The sequence below is a fragment of the Pyrus communis genome, chromosome 12, assembly GCF_963583255.1.
Source record: "Pyrus communis chromosome 12, drPyrComm1.1, whole genome shotgun sequence".
NCBI classification, from domain to species: domain Eukaryota; kingdom Viridiplantae; phylum Streptophyta; class Magnoliopsida; order Rosales; family Rosaceae; genus Pyrus; species Pyrus communis.
In genome coordinates, this window is record NC_084814.1 from 5872369 (window position 1) to 5892794 (window position 20426).

The 20426-nt window shown below is 37.4% G+C and overlaps 1 protein-coding gene across 1 annotated transcript; it reads left to right on the forward strand.

The window, feature by feature from the left end:
* The first annotated feature begins 9816 nt into the window (after nt 1–9816).
* On the forward strand, nt 9817–14501 carry LOC137711067 (phosphatidylserine decarboxylase proenzyme 1, mitochondrial). The gene is made up of 12 exons (XM_068450269.1): nt 9817–10102; nt 10368–10456; nt 10995–11048; nt 11186–11251; nt 11455–11515; nt 11674–11783; nt 11894–12147; nt 12243–12349; nt 12640–12707; nt 13260–13337; nt 13728–13850; nt 14193–14501. The coding sequence occupies exons 1-12, from the start codon at nt 9943–9945 to the stop codon at nt 14352–14354; spliced, it is 1332 nt and encodes a 443-aa protein (XP_068306370.1). The 5' UTR covers nt 9817–9942; the 3' UTR covers nt 14355–14501.
* The last annotated feature ends 5925 nt before the right edge of the window (nt 14502–20426 follow it).

Genomic DNA, 20426 nt, shown 5'->3' on the forward strand with positions numbered 1-20426 from the left:
ATGGAAAATACGTAGCATGGGAAAAGTGAATCCCAACACGAAGTAATATGGATGGAATTTGATGGCCCTATTCCTAGTAGTGGCACCCTCGCCGTATAGTTCATGCCCGCTATCATCTTTCACCCGCTTAACGCGAACCCTTGACGGAATCACATGCTTGTACACCTTAAGGAAATCCCGAAACAACTCTTCGGAATTGATCTTGACATGTGCAGCCTTCAAGTAACCCACCTTGCCGGAAGAACCACCTTGACGATACAAGGGTGGAAGATATTTGTCACTTTTGCGGTCGGAGGAAGACATCTCAAAGTCTTTGCAAAAAGTACGAGGAAAAATATTTGGAAGGCAGCTTGCAAAAAAAATAAAAAATAAAAAAGAAATAAAAAAAAATAAAAAAAGAAGAAGAAAAAGGATATATGCATATATATATATTTGCAAGGAGTAGCATGGACGCGGCCCAAGCCGTATTGCTCAGTGAAGGGGAGGCCCATGCCTCTACCCATCTTCCATCCTCCGCGCCCAGCGCACTCCAAGCAGGCCTTAAGGCCTCTCGGCCAGTCTCCTTTGCTTCATCTCGCCTGCTACTGCAGGCTCGAGCTTGCTTCACCTAACTTGGCCCTCGCCAAGCACATTTAAAAGGGCTAGAGCCTCACGGCTCGGCCAACCCAGTGCCCCCGCGCCCTTGCCCACCGTGCCACACCATCTGTTGTACTGTGGCCTCCTTGCTGCGCACCATTCACCACCTCGGCCCCTGCCGAGCCAATTTTTCAAGCCCCAAGGCTCCCAAAAATTCAAGAAGAAGAAAATTCAAAATTTTCTTACCTTGGTGCGGTACGGAGAAGAATAACTACAACGAGAGACGACTCTTTGCAAGGGCAAGAAAAGAAGAACGCTAGGGGAGAGGGAATAAAAATTTCCTCTAGCTTCTCTTCCTTGTTGGAATAATGATTGTTCTTCAAATTTATTTAATCCCCTGCTTAAGGCATAATTAAATAGGTATAGGGGCAATTATTTTAAACTTTCCTAGAAGAAGTCTATCTCCAAATCAATAAAGAAGATCAAGTTCAAATTGGGAGGCAATTCTACAAGCCTAAGCAGCTTGGGATTCCTACACCTACTATCATTTTCTTGTGTGCAGCACAGTAGGTGTGGGGGCATTTGTGGAGCTTAAAATAATCCCAAATATTCTAGAGGTGACACGTGGACTTTTATTCAAGAAAGACAAGATTGCCCTCAATAAATGGGCAAGCTTCTTAGATGCTTCAACGCACAGCTCACACCTCTGGAGGTCTCAGCAGCTGAATACGACTGCACACAGCTTACCTGCCCTTGGCAAGGAATTAAAGATAAGGATTAATTACCCAAATCCTATCTTTAATACATTCCTTATTGAAGATTGACTCCAATTAAGTAAGTAATCCTAATTTAAATCAATTAGGGATAATTACCCCATTATCTCAAGATATTATTTCCTATTAACTATATTGGGAATATTTAGAGAATATCTTTCCATTAAACACTATATGGCTGGCCCTAACCCTATAAATATCTCATATTCTACCAAATTTTCAGGGCTTTTGCAACCTTAAAAAAGTCCTAGACACTTACTCTCTTAGAGAAACTAACTTAGGTATCGGAGATCCGTTGACCTAACACCCCCCCACCTCGTGGGTGCGTGAGGCTTAGGACTCTGATAAAAGGTGTTCATTGTTTTGTAGGTGCATTTTTGTCAAGACTGAAGATGGCGGAAATTTGCATCGACATATATTTTTTATATCAAGGAAAATGGGAGTTTGGCTAAGCCACACAATATGCAGTGTAATTTGGAATCAAATTTGCCATTCACGAGATTCAAACCTAAGACCACTCACTTTTAAGTGAAAAGGAATATTACTAAACTGTAGTGCTAAGTGACAATTTAAAGACTAAATTTGTAAACTGAAATTTCAAAGCTAAATATCTGTATTTTAATATAATCATGATTAAATAATATATATTTTAATTTTTTCTTCTATATCATTATGAGGAGGGAGAAATACAATTTGGCAACTACTTTTTACATTTACCCCTGCTTTTGGGAGGAGGATTCTCTCCCCTCCTAATCTATCTCCTATTCTCTCCCCTCCTACTTGAATGGTTACATTTAAGTCACATCAACATCTTATATTGATTTTTTATAAAGACAATATGAGAAAAAGCAAAGTGTGAGGGGAGGGGAGGGAAAAGAATGAGAATAGGAAAGGAGAGAATCTTACTCCCTGCTTTTGCTAGTTGCATCCTCAAATAGTGCAGCTTTAAGAGAGAGTGATTAAGGTTGGGTTTAGTTCAAATCGGTTCGGTTTTTTGCCAAAACCGAAACTGAACCGAAATTTTGGTTAAGTTTGGTTCGGTTCATTTGTTTTCGGTTCGGTTTTGGTTTTTTATTTATTTTTTATTTTTTTAATGAAAAATATTGAAATTTTAAATTTTAACATCTCTAACACAATCATAACATAAGCATTCCAATTAGAATCAAAGACAATGAAAATAAACATTTAAAGTTCAACTAAAATCATCAATCAAGTCTTACAAAGTCCAAACTAACAACCCCACAACACAAAAATCGAACAAAAGTTAAATTGTATGACGTTGTTCAAAGATTAGGGTTGTTTGCTTGTAACCACGTGTTGACAACTTGATTAGTAAAAGTAATGAATGGGTGGATTTATTTAGTGTGTGTTGGATTCTTTTCCATCACAAATTACGCAAGTAATTTGCCCGAAATAAATTTTTATGGATTCTGTTTCATGTTATATGATAGTAGATTTGGAAAAGGAAGTTGGGGCAGAAGTAGACAGTGCTGTGGAGATGGATGTAGGTACTTCGGGATGAGGTCTGGTTCCGGAACCTTACGTGGGGGAGAAATGATAGGTTAGGGTTTAGAGTTTTTAAAGATTTTTTTTTTAATATTTTGGGCTTAAAGATTGGCAACACATTGGGGTTGGCACATTTAAGCTTACAAATTGGGTTTAGAAAATAAAACCCAAAATAGATAAATAAATAAATAAATAAATAAAAATTAATTTAATTAATTCGGTTCGGTTCGATTTGGTTTCTAGACCACTGAAACCAAAACCTAACCAAAAGAATTCGGTTTGGTTCGGTTCGGTTTTTTCGATTTCAGTTCGGTTCGATTTTTAGTTTTTTGAACCCATCCTTAAGAGTGATAGGAGCCATTGCACAGGGCCCCAATTGATCAGGACTCCCAATGCTTTTGCACTCCATAATGCATTATATGTGGGATCATGACTTTTTAAGGCCCGCGTAAGGCTGATCAGAATGCCGGTATCTTAGAAGTTCGGTTGTAGACTCGACAACTCCGAGCGAAGCTGAATCAGACAGAACAACGGTGCCACCATCACCTATTACGGGCAATAGGCGAAATCTTATCGACTCCACTAGACCAATACTTGTTCCGTGAGACATGAGATTTGATCCTGATATGGGGTTAACAAATCCTTCATAAATCTTGGAGTTCCATCAAAAGGCTTATGGTATTAAAGCACCCTATGGATTGAAGATCATGAGTTGAACACTAAAATGATTAACCAATATTTAGTCACTAAGAAAGATCATTCATCCTCATGACTCATGAGGGATATGATGAATTGATACTTGGTCCAGAAGTACCATATCTTAGTGAAGTATGTGTCTTCCTATATTTAGCACGATACGTTGAATCAGATATTACATTTCCTGGGAAGCACAATACCAACGTATACATATTGGATGAAATGAAGCTCCGGAAAATTATAGACATGTGTTTGTTATATTCCAAAGAACTCACTAATAGCCAATGTCTTATTGGGCAAGAACTCACTAAAGTGTTTTTGTATAAATCGTGAATTGTTTTTTCTTATTTACTAACCTCGTCAATATAAGACTAAAAAAATATTAATGTTTTTGAGTCTTTAGGATATGTACAAGTAATGAATGAACACTAAATTAAACCTTTTGATGACACATAATATTATTTGCAAATTTGGTCTAAAAATTTAGTCTACACATTATGTTTTGTTGAAGATTAGACTTGAATTGGAATAGATATTTAAAAATAGCAACCCACATAGCTACTAGGTAGTAAATAAATTAACAACCAAACAAAAATTTGTAAAAATTGAAAAAAAATAAACATGCACATAGCATTTCAAACTTAGGACCTCTCGTTAATTTTAAACAACAATAACCATTGCTTCTAATTAAACTTCTTGATCATTTAGCCAAATTTTATAAATTTATACTGTTATGAAAAGAAATTTGTAAAAATTGGAATGTAAATAAGCACACATGGTGTTTTGAACTTAAGACCTCTTCATTCATTTTAAATAGCAAAACCACTAGTTCTAGTTAAATTTCTTTGTCACTAAACCAAATTTTATAAATTTATACTCTTACAAAAACATATATAAATATATCACCCTGATAATTTTGGTGCCCCCAATTTTTTTGGGCCCCCGACGGTCGCCCTGCCAGCACTGGGCCTGGGCCGGGCCTGACACACATTCGTATGACAAGCTAGTTATAATTAAGGTTCTAAAAAACGCTAGGCGCTAGTCGGGCAGCAGGCTGACACTTAGGCGGCTAGACGGCTAGGCAGGGTCTAGGTGGGCACCTAGGCGGATTTAGGTAAATTTCTTGTATATCTTGTAAATAAGTGCATATTGACACTTACAAAAAATTAAACCTGTATGAAATCCATGGATAAGATAATAAAAGAATAATAAAATGCAAAAAGAGTATCCAACAAATCCAAAATTTAAAAATACATTAAGCATATATGTCATAGAACCATAGTGAGGAGTATTGTAGGATGACACATGTACAATAAGTTCCCAATTTTAAACCACACAAAATGCAAAATAGGAGGAAAATAAGGAAATATAGTAATGTAGATAGGATTTTTTTTTAATTTAAAAAAAAAAAAAAAACAAAACTTCCTAGCCTCCTAGCCGCCTAGCATCGCCTAGAGCCGCCTAGACCTCAACTGATTTTTCCAACCGATTTGCAAGAAAACGCCTCGGGTCACCACCGCCTAGGCGGCCCCCTAGGCCGTTTGTTAGAACATTGGTTATAATCATGAAGAGCATATAAGAATATGCTACATTGGTCATATGAGCAAAATATATTTTTGTTTCCTTTAGACCATCCATTCATCTCATGAGTTATTATTAGAGAAGTTCTAAAGAGACAATCAATTGAACATTTGTCATCTCATGAGTTATAATTGGAGAAGTTCTAAAGAGATATTCAATCAAAATGACCATCCAAGGTAGAGTATTGTAAATATGGATGACCATTTATTATTTGGTTAAGTGGATGGCCCTACCTATACAAATTGCCAAAGAACACAGCAAGAGAAGAGGGAAGAAATACATAATGGGTTGCAGAGAAAAAACATCAATTAGCTATATACCAAGGCTAGAGGGAACGAGAGAAATAATGAGAGTTATTTTGCATTTCTACTGTTGCCCCAAGGACGTAAGCACACTTGCCAAACCTCGTAAGTACTTTATATTTCATTGCACACATATCCTCAATCTAACACCCTAAAATAAAGTGTGATATAGAAACGAAATGAATCACATTATATATCTTGAACCTTTTGTTCATCAAAATTCTTTAATTCTAATTGTAAAATGAAATATTAAAAAAGACAACATTGTTAACAAATAAATCCCTCAGCCAGCCTTAACTGCAATTCTCATTCCATATCCACAGTAATCCATAACATCACAAATAAAATAGGATGAACCCTTCTCTAACACCACACGATCATTCCCAGTTTCATACAATTTCTTAAGATGTTCTTTTGATTTGCATCTTTCGTACCCTTCTCCGTCCACACCCGCCACACGGAACAATGGGTTGCTATATTTGAAAACTGTAGCATGCAAAAACAAAACTAATTAAGAAATAGTATGAAAATAATAATTAAAATGTATAGCTAGTAGATGTATGTATTTCTTCAAGTTTGACAAGAAAATTAAGAACTCGTTCGATAACCATTTCGTGTTTTAGTGGTAGAAGAAAACATACAAGGTAAATGAGGAATGCACAACGAAAAATAACATAAAATGAAAACCGGAAACAAAAAAATAAAAAATTCTTTTAAGTTGTTTTCAATTTCAAGATTTCGTTTTCAATCCTTCTTCTTTATTACTTCCCTCTCTCTCATCACCATTTTTAATCCTCGTTTTCTCCTATATAATTTCCTCATATATCAAACACAAAAGATGAAAACAAGAAACAAAATGATTATCAGACAGCCTCTAAACATTTCAGTTTTTGTTGGAAATTAATTTTAAAGGCATGTGGTTGAGGCAACAACATGCCATCTATTTAACTCTCACAAAAAATTGTAAAAAAAAAAATGGCTATCAAACAGACGCTAAATAATATAGTCGATGAGTTGGATTGAGAGTGAGATTGAACACGACACATTTGAACTAGAGATCTTATTAGTTTGAAAAAAAAAGAAAGAAAAAAAAGGTGTAGGGATGTTACTCAAGACATCTCCAGGCTTGAAGTGCTTGTCTTTTCCCCAGTTGTTGACCTCAGGATACAACTCCCAAACATCTTTCCGACTGCCTCGGATTTTGTTGGTTTGGTTTGGTATTTCAAAAGGCTTGCATTTTGCATTTTGTATGAAATGAAATGAAATGTCTACAAATAGATAATAAATCAGACAAAGAGCCAAAAAAAAGAGCAAATAAATTAAAGATAGATCCCTTGATTATGGGAACGACAAAAATATTATAAAATTGTCTCTCCGTGATATCTGCAATATTTTCAGGTCGGATTCATACCATATACAGTGTTTCCCCTAAATTCTAGGGATTAGAGATTTGTTTCATGCACCAAATCTATGCTAATTAAGATTAATTCATTTGTTACTATTTTAGAATCCATATAATGTCAAGAACTGAAAATGAAAGAATGGTGTTGTAAATATTGTTAATTATGTGATTAATATGTAATATGCAATCGGTTAAAGAATTTTTCCTCTTTTTTTTTTTTTTTTTTTTTTTTTTTTTTTTTTTTTTTTTTTTTTTTTTTTTTTTTTTTTTTTTAAGATGTAAATTAGGACAGTCGGCCAATGTAGTCACATAGTCCTCCAACGCAAATTGCTTTATTAACAAAACAAATTCTTTCACTTTCTAATTCTGTAAGAAATATTTGTTATTTATCAATATTTTAAGGCATTTGCTTATAAATGAAGCACTTGTACTCATAATTTACTTTGTTACAACTTAGAAGTGATTTTTGTGATAGCCCGTCCCGAATTATTTGTACCGTAGGTGTGAAAATACTAAATTTGACACACCCCGACCTAAATCAAGGCGTGTTGGCTGTCATGTAAGAGTGACGTAGCCATGTGCACAGTGCGGAAGTAATAATAATAAAACAATTATGAATAAATGCAAACCAAACTACTAGATAAACTAGTTAAAGTAATACGCTAGTGTAAGGCTAAGTGTGATAAAAGAATAAACAATACTACGCAAGTGATAACTAGGAAATCCTACATAGAGGATGCTTTGTCAGAACTGCCAAACCTAGGATACTTGAGCTTTTACTTTGCATTTCTCCTTCCATATTTGTCACTATCACTCACTGATCTTTTTATTGTAAATTATCCCATCGACTTTATTTCCTCGTATTTTCACTCTATTACTTCCGCATTGCGCACTCGGCTACGTCACTTTCACGTGACGGCTAGCACGCTCCAATTTTTGGATCGGGGTGTGTCAAAATTGCCCTTGGACGTTAGTTGGCGTTGTGGGGTGTCGTTTAGTTGTTTTTGGTTGTTGACTCAACAGGACACACACACACACCCATACCACTCTTCCGTGGCTCTCTCTCTCCCCTCCCTCTCAGATTTCTTCCATTCCTTTACAATTGTACGGACAAACTTCAAAACCAACCATACACGCACGGATCGACGTCTACAAGGTAAGATTCGAACTCCTTGCAAGTTTTTGAGTTCATATATACCATTTGCGAGACTTGAAACATTTGGAAACCTCAAGAACCCTAACCCCAGTTTTCATGCACTGTTCATGCACTAATTATTGTGAGGTTTTTAGGAGTTTTTAAGGTCATAGGAAGCTTTAGAATGTCTTCACGAAGCTCGGGGAAGAATTTTGAGGTGTTTTGGATGTCGGGAAGCTCGAGTTCAGTGAGTTGCAGATTTGGCTGGTATATCTAAGGACTTTTCGGTGAGATCCCGTGGATTTCAAGGCTTGAAAGTGTTAAGATTTTGTTCTACTCGTTGTAAGCTTCATTTTGGTACAAATTTCATGGAATATTCTAACGGCATTAGGTAACGGTCGTTAACTTCTGTTAAGGTTTTAACGGAATATTCCTAACGGCCGTTAAGGCCAGTTAGGGTTTGGCTGCGCGTGGCGACACGTGGGTGGTCAGAAAATTATTTTAAAAATATGGGGATGTTCGTGAGGTTGAGTAAATCATGTTGGTATATTCAAACATCCCATTTGAACATTGTATGAGAAGTTATTACCTAATTTTGGTTATGTGCTTGAAATTGACGTTTTTATATTTGTTTCGCATATAGGTGAGACCTATCCTGAGGATGAGTGCAGTCACTCAAGGCTCGGGGGCTACGACCCTTCCACATACCAGTGAGTGGGCCATATATACCTATATACTTGAGAGTTTTCCTAGAAAATGAAATTGAATGTTTATATGTTTTAAAATGCCATGCAAAGTGTTTGCCTATTTATTTATGCATTGGTAGTTGCATATATGTATGATTGGTGATGCGGACGCACAGGTAAGTGCCAGGTAAGTTTATAGTTTATGGTTGTGAATTAGTGGTTATGTGAGATGCATTGAGAGCTCATAAACCTACACCCTGGTGTTAGTGCTTCCGCCCAGAGTTAGGGCACAGTCCTTCACGTGATGTTCACCTCTCGCACCACACACTCATCTTGGATCCAAGTTAGGTGCACAGTCTTATCGTACAGACCACTATAAGTGGTTCCGACTCGTTGGTGACCTGTGATTATTCGCACAGTCTTCACGTGATTGTAGCACTCGAGCGTATTTATTTACACCCAGTCCTGTCGTACAGACCACTTTAGGTGGTTCCGACTCGTGTGCAAGTATAGTTCTTGAGATGTGGATTTGAGCTCTCGATTCAGCTGTACAGGTCACGTTAGGTGGCTCCAGCTGACATATCATTTGCATTGATTAATATTACTTGGTTTACTTATACTTTATGCTGAGAAATTCGTCATGGCATATTTATGTTTATCACACTTAGTCTTACACTAGCGTATTACTCTAACTAGTTTATCTAGTAGTTTGGTTTTTATTTATTCGCTTTTCTATTATTATTTATACTTCCGCACTGTGCACATGGCTACGTCACTCTCACGTGACGGCCAGCACGTCTTGATTTTGGTCGGGGTGTATCAATTTTCCTATAAACATGTCAATTTGTCCATTAAAAATTCAAGTGCTTCTCCCAAAACCAAAATTGTTTCTATCATTCATAAACACTTCAAGTTCTTATTCAAAGCATAACATTTTTAGTCATCTGGAAACACTTTTAAGCCCCCTAGAAGCAAACTTAAACCGCATAAAAACTTCTATGGCACATGTACACCGTCATCATGCCCTCCTGTGCATTAAACATTTAATTTTACATAACATTGTATTATTAACACGAGCCAACCAATAATTGCAGTGTATCGGTATTATTATTTAAAATTGCTCCCCAAACAGGCCCAAATCATATGTAGAGGGATGCACATGTAAATAGAAAATTTGTTGAGACGGGCATCCAAAGATACAAAACCCCAAAACCCTGTCCCTGTCATCGTCACCGTCCCTGCAACTCTGAGGCTTAAGACTGTATCTGAATCAAATTTTACAGAGATGGAATTTAGGGTTTCACATGGAATCCCTATGTTCTCTGGCTCCTCACACCTCGCTTACCTCCATAACCAGCGTCGCTGCTTCTCTTCCCTCCTCAAGAAACTCCATAAAACCACTCAAGCTCGCGCGTTTGCCAATGGCGGAGGCGGCGGTTCTAAAGGTCAGTGTTTCACTTCCCGCTTTTCATTCCCATTTGGTTACTGAGAAAATTGAGCAAAAAGAAAGGATGAAACCTTTAATTTGATGGAATTAACCCTCCACTTTGTCTTTCCTTTTATGCTAACAAACAAATAGAACGTAAAGAATTGGGATTTCTTGAATTAGTTGCTAATCGTTGTGCGAGATCATTGGCACTATCGGTTTCGGATTTAGATTGCGGGATTATGAGCTATTTATTTGTTAATTGTTATGTAACTTATGTGCAGGTGATTCTTTTTTGTTGCCCGGTGCAACGGTGGCTACATTACTTATGCTCGGTGTTCTACATGGTCGTCGGATGTATGAAGACCGGAAGGTATATGTGGGTGAATTACATTCCATTCATCCATAATAAATAGTTGAATAAAGTTGTGAATGATTGAATGAACCGAGCAGCATTTACTAATTAACTAATTAACCATGAACCGAGCTGCATTTGCTAAACCCATTTACTAATTAACCATGAATGAGATATGTGGGATAGTATGCCATTGAACAAAAGACATAATTTGTCAGATGCCAGACGATTGTGTAGCTTGAGAAGGTCCTTTGAGTAAAAGGATCAAATCATTTGACCAAAGCATCCGAATTCAAACATCTAATTACATAGTTACTGTTTTCTGTCTGTCCCCTTTGGTGAATTCTACATGCTATATCTACCATTTTAATGCTTAACACATGAAAATTGAAATTTATGGCACAATACTTTCTATATATTTCTTACATCGTGCTGCCTATTCCAAAAATGGACCTTGATTATTACACTTACATGCATATCCGATCATCGATATGAAGTTTACTTGGAGTTCTGGTGATTATTCATGACTAAATATTTTCCCCCACTTGATTGATAGGCCGAGGAGGCACGAGAGAATGGAGCTGAACTTGAGTTTGAACCAGATGTAAAAGTAATGTCTCAGTTGTAATTCTAGCTTGGTTTTTTTTTGTAACGTTCACGCTTTCACTATAGCTGCTATGTTTTAAGTTCAAAAATGTTTTCCATTTCTGACATTGACGTGAACTTTGTTTAAATTGGCAACCTTAGTCTAAATTTTTAAGGTTGCTGCCTCTGCGCTCCATTTCCAGATGTTGGGGATTATTGACAAGTGTGGTAAGTGATCTTCTCACTTCTTGATTCCTTATGTTTAACGAATCTTTTCCTTTCAAACCTATGTGTTCCATTTATTTTGTACACCTTCTTTGTTAGAGAAAATAGGTTTGTATTTCCTCTCATTATGTTGCCTTACTTATTTTTTACTTGTGATATCAGATTGAATTTTAAATGTATTACACACTATGATTTATTTTTGTTAGGAAATTCCAGTCTCTCTCCGCCCGCATGTTTATGGAGCGTGGGCTCGGGCATTCCATTCAAGTAAGATTTTACCTTAAATTTTTGTTGTCACACACCTTTTTAGTACTTTTGATACTATAGCTAGTAACTTATTATTTTTGATAGAAAAGTAGAAATTTGTGCATGAATTTCAAAATTGAATGATATATATTTGATAATATGGTATGTTTGCGTGTAAGACTTGGACGAAGCAGCTCTGCCACTGGATGAATACGCATCTTTCCGAGAGTTCTTTGTTCGAACCTTGAAAGAAGGTTCCAGGCCTATTGACCCCGACCCACGATGTCTGGTAACTGGTAACCAGCATTTTGGACTTCTTATTGTCCAATCTGTTCCTCTCTGAAGTGTTTATAGTATTACGTGACTTGTATGAATTTTTCTGTGGTGATACCGTGATAGGTTAGTCCTGTGGATGGTACAGTGTTAAGATTTGGGGAGCTTAGAGAAGCAGGAGCTATGATTGAACAAGTAAAAGGTTTTTCTTATTCTGTTTTTTCTCTGCTCGGTGCAAACTCATTTCTTCCTATGATAGCTAAAGGAGATATGCATGAGGAGAGTAGTGAATCAGAAAATACTTCCAGGGAGAAGAATAAAAAGTCATGGTTGAGAGTTTCATTGGCTTCCCCTAAAGTTTGGGACCCTGTGTCAGAATGGTAATGAAATACTTGCATTTCCGTTAATACTATCATTTATCATGTACCAAATTGAATACAATGCAGATTAATGAATACATAAGTATTCTTTGCAGTCCTATGAATGGCCTATTTTACTGTGTAATTTACTTGAACCCTGGAGACTATCATCGTATTCATGCACCTGCTGATTGGAATGTTCTTGTCCGCCGTCACTTTTCGGGTAAGCTTAAAGGCTGTTGGAACCTGGCATGTTGAACGCATTCCCTGCGTCACTTTATATTAACAAATCTTTGATTGTGAAGTATTCTGCCTACTTTCTTCTATTGAAAAAGTTCTTTATCTCTCTCAACATGTAATTGGCCATTTTCTGTATGTAGTAAACCAAGACACGATTGATTGCTCACTTTTAACTTTTCATTTTATATTCTCATGAAGATCAGTTTGGCTTTTAATGTCATTGATTTAGTTCTTTCATTTGCTCTCTTTGTGATTTTGGTATTTACTTTGCAGGTCGTCTATTTCCTGTAAATGAACGTGCTACAAGAACAATCAGAAACCTTTATGTTGAAAATGAACGGGTAAAGTGTTACTTATTAGTTTACAATAACAGGAATTTAACAACAATTAGTGAGATCGAATGTTGATATTGTTTGTTGTATTATTGATTTCATTGTTGTTATGAGAGATGCTTACTTATTCTAGAAAGTAAATTCTGATTCTAGAAAGTAAAGTGTTCCTTGTTGATATTTTTTTTTTGCTTTACATATTAGGGGTTAATGATGGATGCAAGAACTAATGTAATGTAATGAGAAGATATGCAAAAACCCGTTAACGAAATGCAGGAGATGAACATAACAACATAATAAGGGTCTGTATGAGGTTCTAAAGTGGATGTTATGTTGCAAGCATAAAACGAATTTGATACATTAAAATAAAAAAAAGCGTGCATTCCTTGGAAATATGTGGCCTTTTCATCTACCGTCAAATCATCCTATTGCTCCATGGTTTTCCCTTTGTCAGTATGCCAACATGCTTTGTTCTATGTTCGGTTGCCATCTTTCCAGGATTAATATGGGTTCCTTTGTTCTTTTATTGATGCAATTTTGTCTTTGCAATTCTTATGCCATCAGGTTGTTCTCGAAGGTCTATGGAAAGAAGGATTTATGGCACTTGCTGCCATTGGAGCAACAAATATTGGTTCGATTGAGGTTTGGCATTTAAATTTAAAATAATTTGTGTTATTGACTGAGAAGGCTGAACATCAGTTTAGGACACAATCAAATAATGTGCATAGAGGCTGGGTAATGCATAGGGTGGTTTTTCAAGTCACCGGCATCTTTTTTATTAAAGCAACTGAAATGGGGTGTTGCAAAGTTTTGAGAAACGTACAAGTGCTTCTATTTCGACAACAAAAACTAAAAAAGCTTAAATAAAAAAAAAAAAAAAAAAATATTCATGAGTTGCATCTTGGCCCCAAGTGAAGCAAATCCAGATTGCCAGTTGTAATTTTCTTATTTGACCTGGGTGAAATTGGACTACTAGTTTCTACTGATTAGCTTTCTATTGTTATTGACTTTGTCTTAATTTGGACATGGCAGCTTTCCATTGAACCAGAACTTCAGACAAACCAGGCCAGAAAGAAGTTACTGCCCTCAGGGCCTCCAGAAGAACAGTTATACGAGCCTGATGGTATTGGTAGGATGCTCAAGAAAGGGGATGAGGTCAGAGATGTACCATGAAACTTTTCTAGGAGTTTTATGCTTTCATTACATGTCCAAGATGTAAAAGAGAACGAAAGAAAACTGTTTGGAATATTAAAATCAGATAAAATCTTTTTTCATACTTATGTTATTCTTGCCCCATCTGGTCCAGAATTTTTTTTCTTCTAACGATTCCCCTTTGCCTTGAACCTCTTTTTTGTTTTATATCTTGTGGGTTTCAAGCACAAAGATGGAAATCTTTCTTAGGTTCTTGAATCCCTTTATTATCTTGATCTGTCAATGCTTTGTGCTTCCATCCATTCAAGGTTTTTATTTTACCTGCCACTGCTTCCATTTATTCAGGTAGCCGCATTCAACATGGGATCAACTGTGGTGCTTGTCTTCCAGGCCCCCATATCACTCTCACAAGAAAAAGGGGATTCCTCGTCAGAGTTCAAGTTTTCGGTGCAACGTGGGGATAGAGTCCGCGTCGGAGAAGCATTAGGGAGGTGGTATGATCAGTAAGCCCGGCGTAGCTAGCTTGTTTATATGATGCATTCAATCTGTTTATAATGAAAAAAAGGAACAAAAGAATCTGTTAGCTATTGCACTCACTTCAGAAATTTAAGTAATATATCATTCATCTATGTGATGCTGCCTTTTACCGGTTTAGTTTTCAGTTACCCTTTTAAATTGTTCCAATTGTTTGTATATATTGTCCGAAACTTGGATGCTTATTGGAGCCTCTGCATCTACCAAGCTAGATAATTAAAGGGAGTCATTTTGTTTGTGTCAAATGCTCAGGAAATTGTGTTTAGTAAGAATTTTTTTGTTTTTTTTTGTTTTTAACTTCCCTCTAATGCTTAGGATAAGTAAGCACATTACACACAAATATCATTTAGTCTGAGTGGCACTCAGCCTCGATTTTGTTGGGGGTCCTGAGCTTATATGTTCATGGACGACAATTGTTGATTAGTCGAAGGAAAAGGTAAGAACATGACACTTTTAGGGGCACCGTTAGGATGATGTACAACCTGCAAGGTTATAAGGTTGTTGCACAAGCTCCCACCCACCCACCCACCCACCCCAGTAGGGCCAAAACTAAGCCAGGATTGGTAGAGTTGTTTCATTTGTTGCAGCTTTTAACATGGTGGAAGCAAAGTTGAGTATTATTTTGTGCTTTGCCTTGCTTTCCAGTATTTTATCTTCTGCTCTTCATGATAAACAAAGGTTATCTTGCAATATTTGGGGTCGTCCTGAATAATACCTGCAAACAAATGCAATATATACAAAAATAGGCAACAAGAAAATATGCAAATATGTATAGAATTTATAATATATTTATTTGGACTTCAGGCCAAAATTATAAGTTGGGTGAAAAAATATAAAACCCATTGGGCCTAAAATAATTAGGCAATTAAATTCAGGGCCTAAAATAAAGGACCAAGGCCCACAGGGTAAGTTGAGTAAATTGTATCGTGCGGCCCATGCCTAAAATTGGGCTGGGTTGATCACATGCCTAGTATTTAGTTAGGCCCAGCATCATAGAAAAATAGGCTGCAACTGCAAGCCCAAGGATAGAGGCCCAAACCGGCTATGATTTGGTGATTCAAGGACACAGATGCACCAGTGCATAGGTTGGGATCCGATGTGATGCGGACATAGATACACCAGTGCCTGGGTTAGGATCTAGTGCTTCGCGGAGTAGAGGGGACACAAAACCGGCTTGGGCTTGGTGTTATTCTCCGGTCGAGTTAATGGTTTAGGACGCTACAGGTGAGCCCAAAGAAGGAAATAAACTGTAGGTCGAGAAATCAAGGCCTAATTGGGCACGGGTTAGGACGAAAAACGCCCTAGCTATAGATGGGTGTGCTAGCCGAGGAAAAAGATCGGTACGGTCGCTTCAGATGGCCATGTTTTGGGATAACAATTCTCGAGGCGAGTTCGTGAGTCAACAAGGACCACGAATAAGAGAGGAGATAGACAAATCTTCAACGTTTCAACCAAAACCCTAGAAATTCGATCGGAAAATTGAAAAATTCGACGAGATTTGAAGGATCTCGATTAATAGTTGTCGGGGACGAGCTACAAGTCGTAAAGAAACGTTGACCCGTGGGCAAGGATTGGCTGCAGGCCAACCTGTAATGGTGGAGATGCCATGGAAGGCATCGGGGTTTTTGGGTTTTTCAAGCCTGGAGCCCTTGGCTTTGGCTTGTGGTCTCATAGCTCGGCGCGGCTTAGCCACACAAGATGCAGGCTTAGGGCTAGCGACTCAACGGCTTGGCAGCTCGCCAGCCGTGGCTCACACAATGGAGGGGTTTGAACAAAACCCTAATTTATATTTTATTAATTTTTTTTTTCAATTTCCAGATTAATTCAATGCATATGTAATCAAATCATTTTAATGAATGAACATATATTTGATGCAATTCATTGCAATATCAAATTCACATAATTCAACAATTATGGATACAATGCATACATAATTTATGTAGAATCTAAAATTCGAAAAATGTAAAGTTGGGTCATGCATTTTGGTGAATGTTCATGCTATCAGGGCTGTAAAAATGTCGAGATAAAAACTGTTATTTTGGAAGAACCTAATTGCATGATGATATGGATGAACTGGTTTGATGCAGGAAATTATTTCTTCAATTTTGGCTTTCCATCTCTAGAGCTTGTATCACGTTCAAGATAAGGAAAAAAAAATTGAATCAATAAAAGTATATGAATTCAATAAAAATCAAAATTTAATCAATTAAAATAATTAAAACGTAATACTCCCTGATTGAAGACGAATAAAATCTCTTTAGTATAGCGTGAAGAGCATGCTGATAACGTGTTATGACCTATATTCTACGAAGGGGTGTGGGAAAGGGAAGATAGAAAGATGGAGAATAGACTTGAGGAATTGTGTGTTAATTCCCCAGTTCTTTTACCTATAAAAAAGTTGTTATGTTTAAGAATGGGTACACATAAGAGTAAAAAAAAAAATTAAAAAATTAAAAAAATTATATGAATGGGTACATCTAACATTAAAAAATTAAAAAGTATTTTTTATAAATAATTAATGAGTACAAATTGTTGTAGGCCTATTTAACTGAGCTATTCTAAAGAAATAGAGAGAAGGAGGCCGACAATAGTAAGAGGGAGATAAGAGAGATTTAATTGTGAGGTGTTTGTTGTATCACCCCATTATGCCTTTATTTATAGTAGTAGGTTAGGTAAAATCCTTACCCTTTTAGGATTACAACTCTTAATAGGTAATAAACTCCTAATAGGAATATAAGAGATATTCCTAGATCCACTAGGATTTACACAATCACATTTCCATTCTAAATATGACTGCAATACTCCCTCTTGGGTGTGTAAATACTCAAACAAATATCGCATCAAATTTTTAGCAGATAAGGTAAAACAGTTGATGAAGTTGGTGGCACAATGGGCGAATGCAAGTCTCAAATTTACGAAAGTATGCATTGGTAGTAAAACTCACAAAACCTCGCTATGGTAAACCCATAGACTAATGAGAAAAGTGAGAAGTATGCATAATGTCTGAAACAAACATTAAACAGGACAAAAGTAGTGAACTCTACGAAGTATGATCATCTCAGGATGGGTGCCTCATTAAAACCTTGTTAGGTAGCAAAAACCCAATGGAAAAAATGCTCCTAATCGTAGGAAAAAGAGTACATTAAGATCAAGTAAGTATGCTTCCGGATACTCCCCTTGAGTTAGACATGACTTCCAAATAAGAGAATTACAAGCGATTCAATTCAAATAATTTATGCATACTGATTCCTTGGACGAGCTTCTAAAAAGGAGACTTGGGCAATGACTTGGTGAAGAGATCGACTAGGTTGTCCTAGGAACGGATTTGCTTGACTTCAATGTTCTGATACTGTTATTACTAGTGAGAATAAAAGAATTTCGGTGCTATGTGCTTGGTGTTGTCTCCCTTGATGTATCCTTTCTTTAACTGCTCGATACATGCTGCATTGTCTTCAAAGATCATCGTAGGAAGGTCAACGATGGAAGTAAGACCACTAGTGCTTCAAATATGTTCCATAACTGCTTTTAACCAAAAGCACTTGCGTAATGCTTTATGCAGGTTGAGAATTTCAGCATGGTTTGAAGAAGTCACAAATAGCGTTTGCTTGGTAAACCTCCAAGATAGAGTGGTGTCACCAATGGTAATGACATAGCCCATTTGAGAATGTGCCCTATGTGGGCCAAATAGATATCCAACATCTGCGTAGCCAACAAGGTAAAAATCAACCCGAGAACCAAGGGAGAGGTGTGTCTTTTCTAGGATTCGTGGGTGCAGAACAAGCCTAAATCCATCGTACCTTTGAGGTAGCAGAAATTTTTTTTAACACCATTCCTGTGTCTGTGTGTAGGCGCGTTGCTGTATCTAGCCAAAAGATTAACAGCGAAGGAGATGTTGGGTTTAATGCATTGAGCCAAGTATAATAAAGCACCAATTACACTTAGGTATAGAACTTCAGGCTCCAAAATCTCTTCCTCATCCTCCTTGGGACGGATTGGATCTCGTTTAGCATCTAGAGTCCGAACGACCATAAGAGTACTCGAAGGCTTCACTTTATCCTCATTAAAAAGTCGTAACACCTTCTGGGTGTAGTTCGATTGATGTACTAGGATTCCATCCGAACAATGCATGATTTCTAGGCAAAGACAATATTGACTTTTCTCAAGATCTTTCATCTCAAATTCCGATTTCAAGTGTGTAGCAATTTCCTCAAGCTCTGCGGGAGTTCTGATGAGGTTTATGTCATCGGCATAACTACAACAATTACAAATCCAGAATGTGACTTCTTTATAAACATGCATGGGCATAATTCGTTGTTCACATAACCCTGACTTGTAAAATATTCACTCAGACGGTTATACCACATCTACCGGGATTGTTTCAATGTATAGAGTGATATCCTCAATCTAATAGAGAGAATGTTCCGTGGTCTAGAACTATTTGAACTAGTCAACGGAAGTCCTTCTGAAACTTTCATTTATATTTTCGTATCTAGATCCCCATAGAGATACGCGGTTACCACGTCTATTAGCTGCATATTCAGTTTTTCGGAAACTACCAAACTGATTAGGTAGCGGAACATTATGACATCCATTACGGGGGAATATGTCTCCTCATAATCAATCTAGGGCGTTGAGAGAAACCTTGTGCTACAAGGCGTGCTTTGTATCACACTATTTCATTATTCTCATTACGCTTCCTCAAAAAAACCCGCTTATAGCCCACGGGCTTCACATATGGTGGAATAGGAGCTACGGGCCCAAACACCTTACATTTGCAAGTGAATTGAGTTTGACCTGGATTGCTTATTTCCTGTTTGACAATCCATGTTATGTCAGCATTCATCAACGAAACATGGTTCAATGTCATCACTAAGCATGATGTCAGTAACTACTGTGTACGCAAATGCATCGTCGACGATTATCTCATTCCGATTCCAAACCTCATCTAATACTGCATAGTGGACCAAAATCTTGCGATTCTTAGGAGGCCGGGTTGTCTCATCTAAGACATTACCGTAATCTAGAATAACCTCATGCATTGGAACAGATGAGTGGGCGATGGTTGGATTCAAACTAGGGTCACTAGTTGGTGACGTTTTCCTCTTTCAGGGTTTTGAATCCTTTGAACCAAGCGGTCTACCATGCTTTAGGGTCGGAAGATGATTGGCTAGCCGCCAATGTACTAGGCCCTGTGAAAGTTGCGGCCTCCCCACATTTGGGGACTGTTCGACCTTCCCAGGTGGTGTTACGACGTATGCGGGGGTACGTCTATCCTTACAGGTGCGTTTGCAGCAGGTATATGTGATATTGTCACCTTAGCTAGATCAGTAAAAGCATCTGGCATGCTTTGAGCAATGCTGTAAAGATCTATAAATTATCGCACCTTAGTTTTAGACTGGGCAGTGTGGGGATCTAAATAAGACATAGTGGGAGCATACCATGATATTTCGCTGCGTTCTCTAGGAATGTTAGCATGCTTATCTCCACTTAATGACGAAAAGACCGTTTCATCAAAGTGACAATCCACAAAACATGCAGTAAAGAGATTTCCTATCAAGGGCTCTAAGTAGCAAATAATTGATGGCGAATCATAACCGACATAGATTCCTATTTTTCTTTGAGGACCCATTTTGGTACGTAGTCGCAGCGCGATTAGCACATAAACTGCGCACCCAAATATGCGTAAATGCGAGACGTCAAGCTCATATCGAGTAACCAACTGTAACGATGAATGAGGTTGGGTAGCGGTGGGCCTCAGGCAGACCAGCATAGCTGTGTGGAATATTGCATAACCTTAGGCAGATACCGACAATTTGGTTCACATAACCAAAGTCTAAGCTATCAATTGAAGATGCTTTTTGAAACCTTCTACCAGGCCGTTTTGGGTGTGAACAAGGGGTACAAGATATTTGACTTCAATCTTTATCGACATGCAATAATCGTCAAAAGTCTGTGACGTAAACTCTCTAGCGTTATCCAGTCGAATCGACTTGATCGAATAATCTGGGTGGTGGGCCCTTAGCTTAATAATTTGTGTGAAGAGTT